The sequence below is a fragment of the Limulus polyphemus genome, unplaced genomic scaffold, assembly GCF_000517525.1.
Source record: "Limulus polyphemus unplaced genomic scaffold, Limulus_polyphemus-2.1.2 Scaffold1157, whole genome shotgun sequence".
NCBI classification, from domain to species: Eukaryota; Metazoa; Arthropoda; class Merostomata; order Xiphosura; family Limulidae; genus Limulus; species Limulus polyphemus.
The window spans coordinates 312718-317368 of record NW_013666767.1 but is presented as its reverse complement, the minus strand read 5'-3'; the positions used below and the strand labels follow the sequence as shown (position 1 = coordinate 317368).

The 4651-nt window shown below is 36.4% G+C and overlaps 1 protein-coding gene across 1 annotated transcript in view; it reads right to left on the bottom strand.

Moving 5' to 3' along the window:
• Positions 1 to 4651, bottom strand: part of LOC106462401 (serine/threonine-protein kinase 17B-like) — a 46029-nt gene that overhangs the window by 9465 nt on the left and 31913 nt on the right. The window contains exon 3 of the mRNA XM_013922327.2: positions 309 to 521. Coding sequence (XP_013777781.1) covers positions 309 to 521 — 213 coding nt within the window. The remainder of the gene's footprint in view (positions 1 to 308; positions 522 to 4651) is intronic.

Below are 4651 nucleotides of genomic sequence, written 5' to 3'. Positions count from 1 at the left end.
CCCCATTCAAGCCGTCTCCAACCATTATTAGTCTCAAGCAATATGTGAATAAACAGTTTGGAAAAAAGGGTTAAGTTTTCCATTACCACGACTATATACGCTGTATAACTCCCACATTCCCACGTGAGTTTGGAATTTTGTAGAATGTGTATTCCCCCTTCGATCTTCCTAAAGTTTACCAGTTTCAAATTTCAGATAAGTAATGTGATATTAAAATATGTATTTTGTTTTTATCTAAAAATAAACATGGTCCCACTGATACAAACTTTAGGGTTAAGAAGATATATATGCTGTACTGTCAAACTTACATTTCCAAAACCAGTATGACTTCCGTTGACGTTTCGTAGACTTCGTAAAGACGAATAATACGAGGGGAGTTCTCACTTAGTTTCAAAATAAATATCTCGTGCATTATTTCGTGACGTACATCCGCCGCACGACGACGTTTCCGGATACACTTTGCTGCATAGTCCACTCCCGTTTCCTTGTGTTTACAACGACGTACAGTTGCAAATTTACCCCTATAAAAATAATAAAATAAACATATTTGCTAAGCCTATAATATGACATAAATTTCCTTTGTGTAAAAACTGTTAATTTTTATCTTGAATATTAAGAATAAAATAGCTGAAAATTATGGATGGAATGACTAGTCTGTATTTAAAAATTCAAAAGTTTAAATATGTATATCTGAACAAAGCTTGGCCATCTGTTTATATTGTTACGACAGCGGAGGTCACGTGACTCTAGTAACACGTCATGCACTTCTCGAACGTTCACGTCCCTCCCTGACTTCTCGAGAGCTCGGTATTCTTGTATATATAAGACGGTCACAAAGTGACGGCAACAATGTGTAATTGAACTGAGTATTGTTGAGTCGAGCACGTGAGACGTTCGTTGAGAATTATAGCGTTTGTTATAGCGCGACTCTTGAAATTACGTGTATCGCAAAGTTATATTCAGAAAGAATAAACCAGTTTTATTTAAGAAAGGACTAGTATCGGTAAAGTTTCTTCGGAAAGAATTTTTACGGAAAATTAACTAACGAACGGAGACGTAACAATATGCTAATACATACACAAACAGTTACAAAAAAAAATTAGTTCATCCTGTGACTCTCTAGGAAATTTGTTGTCCTAAAAACGTTTGAACGTTGACCAATCATAACTATGATTTTCAGAGCACGTGATCGTATAGCTAATGGTCCACCAAGAGTGTATTTATAAGACTCGTAGATTGTTTACGCCTTAATCATATCGTGTAAAATTTCCCTAACGGAATTTAATCACACCACCGTCTGGAAGCAGCTTATCCCTATCTCAACAATATATTATCCTAATCGTGCTACAACACTTCCCCATCTTTGGTCACTTATCCACGTTTCCAACACTATCTAAAAAAAGTTCACTTCACACAATCACGCTCATTTCTTTCAGCCCTCTCCAGTGTCACCACAAAACTGCCTGATGCCTAGATCGGCCCAAGCATTAAATTCCGAACAGTTGAATAACGATCAATAATAATAAAACAAAATTAGTATCTCCGACAGATCACTATAAATAGCAGTAAAGGCACGAGTTTAGTAGGAAAAATCTTTGGGATTTGTGTGTGTGTGTGTGTGTGTGTGTGTTTGTTTACAACTGAAATTTCCCTATTTAATTTACTTGTTAAAAGTTAGTTCCGCTTCCAGTTCGTTGCTGTAGATAGCTTATACACTGATTAGAAATTAAATATCTTGAAAAAGGCTTGTACTACTGCTAGGCCTAACATTCCTCTTAAAAAATCACATACACAACTTTTATTTTATTTTTTCAATTCACTCTTAATTTGTCCATTACGGATTTTCAATCAGAAATGTTTTTCTGATCCATCGTGTCTGACACAAAAGGCTTTTCGTTTAATATCAGAACTGGTCGTTTGGAGACACAGTTTACACGAAATGTTATTTATACTTGCCGGTATTTGACAATAAATTTTAAATTATAGAAACAACAACAAAAGAACAAATTTATCGTGTTTTAATCCCAAATATTAGGACTGTTGGTTTCCAATGTTTCGCCAGCTTTAAGCGATCAAATAGAAACTCCTAGTTTGATCAGTAGCCTAGTTTAAACTCATTTAAGCTTGGGTAAGTCTAACTTGATTTTCTCAAACTGTATCGTAAAAGTATACAATAAGAAAAGTAGCACCAATTTCGGCCTTAAGCATAAACAATAAAAACATTTTCTTGAAGCTTAGCACTGGTGCTTTGAAAATAAGACTTAAAAGTTACAATGTATTAATTATTTTCATATTTCGCAAAAAAAAAAAAAAAAAAAGCGCTACAAAGTATGCCATATTTAAAATAACAATTGGCCACCTAATTTGATTCTTAATTAAAATAAAACTTGGGGGGCATGCCCTCCAGTTAGCATACAAACTATCATGTGGTCGGATTAGGCCTGCCGTTTGGGACTGCGCCTGCTAAGGCAGACTAAATAAAACTATATTTCTCGTAACGGATATTTGATATAGGGTGGGTGTGACAGAAAACCTCTACAAGGATGGTCATGGCCCTTTTCACAAATTATATCACGTTGTGTGAATACAATGAACCTTCTTATTGAACCTATATATTGTTCAAAGTAGTATTACTTCCAGTTTGTAAATAAAAAAAAGCAGGTAATGTAGTGAATACTAGTTGGACCATCGCCCTCAGAAATTTCAAATGACCTAATCTGTCACGAGCAGAAAGCGGCTCTCTAGCTGTCGGTCAGGTCACAGACATTATATATATATATATAATAACAATGCATGTGTATGCTGCACGATCTTTATCCACAAAGGATGGTTTTCACTTGGAATAATGAAGAGGTTTATGGATAACACGAAGATTATCAACCAATCTGTTTATGAATACAAGCTTTTATTGTAATTTCATTGGATAATACAGAACAACTCTAAATCATTTGATCAAATGGAGTCAACTTGCTCGACTAAATTCATTCACTTTTTTTTAACGGAATCCTACTAATAGGTTGCAAACAGAAGAAAATCGTCACGACGCTACTACAAATTTTCCAAACTTGTCCCCCGTTGGGTCGGCGATCGGTTTACTGACTTACAACACTAAAAGCCGAGGTTCGATTCTCCGCGGTAGACAAAGCACAGATAGCCCATTGTATAGCTTTGCTCTAAAACAACAACACCGTTAATAGTTTTAAGAACTTTTAATCTTATTTTTAATGATTTCAAGTTAAGATATTATATTTTATTCGTGGTGAACAAGCCCCCCAGTGGCACAGCATTATGTCTGCGGACTTGCAACGCTAGAATCCGGGTTTCGATACCCGTGGTGGGCAGAGCACAGATAGCCCATTGTGTAGTTTTGTGCTTAATTCAAACAAACAAAAATCGTGGTGAACAAGTGACTTGGACTGTCCATGAAAACAAAGAGCGTGCTCATGACTCGAACCTCCAGCCATCCGATCCCCAGCCCGGAAAACTGACCACTAGGCTTTTACATCCATAAATAAAGGGAGCCATGAAAGGTGCGAATTTACTACGATAACAATCATATTTGAATTACAACGTTTCGTTTGGATGTCATTTATTCCAAAGTTCAAGGGTTCCCAAATTTTTTCTGTTCCAAGGTTCCCCCATGACATTAGGCATCTTGAATGAGATTCCCCACTCAATGATTCCATACAAATGAAGGAAAACTTAAGTTCATTTATTTTCTCCTGTACTATACTACTATAGGGGATTTGAGGTGCGGAAATGTTAAACCGTAACTAATTTTGTTAGGCAGAAAACGGATCAAATTACGTGAGAACTGCTAACCCTAACACGTTTTACTTTACATAAACCTTAACAATCGGATACGTCCCTCCATAACACATGATGATAGCTGCTCCAAATCCAGATCACTTTGAAAAACCACGACCTGGCGCGCCTCGTTTCGCGCACCATCTGAATCTAGGTAGTCGCGCACATACAAAAATAGTGATATTTTACTTTGGTGATGTCTGAAAAATTAGTTTAAAATTTCTACCTTTACATTCGATAAAACTTAAGATTGAGAGTTTATCCTTGTAAACAGATATTTCAATCATGAAACCACATGCGTTTTAATTGACTATTCATACTAAACCTTGGAAATTGTCTAAGAGACAAGCCCGTTCTCTTCAACTCGAAGTTTGACCATGAAAGGCACGTGGGTCACACCACACAGAGGATGTGGGGTCATTCGCATCGTTGAAAGTGTCTACTTTCATCTTGTAGTTCTATCATTAACATCATAGTCTCGCAGAAAAGGTGATTAGCATGAGAATATAGCAGAAATAACCTTCTTTTTTTTATGGTGAACAGTAGCAGCGTAACAGAACAATCATCTGCCACGAACCACCCACCCGCGATATGGATAAATACTATTGATTGGTTAACTTAATTAATACCACAAACCTCAAGTTTTATAGAGCTATTGCTTAAAAAAATGCACGTGCACTCATGCAACGACACTGTTATTAAAACCCACACTCTTTACAACGACACTGTTATTAAAACCCGCACTCTTTACAACGACATTCTTATAAACACCCGCACTCTTTACAACGACATTCTTATAAACACCCGCACTCTTTACAACGACATTCTTATAAACACCCGCACT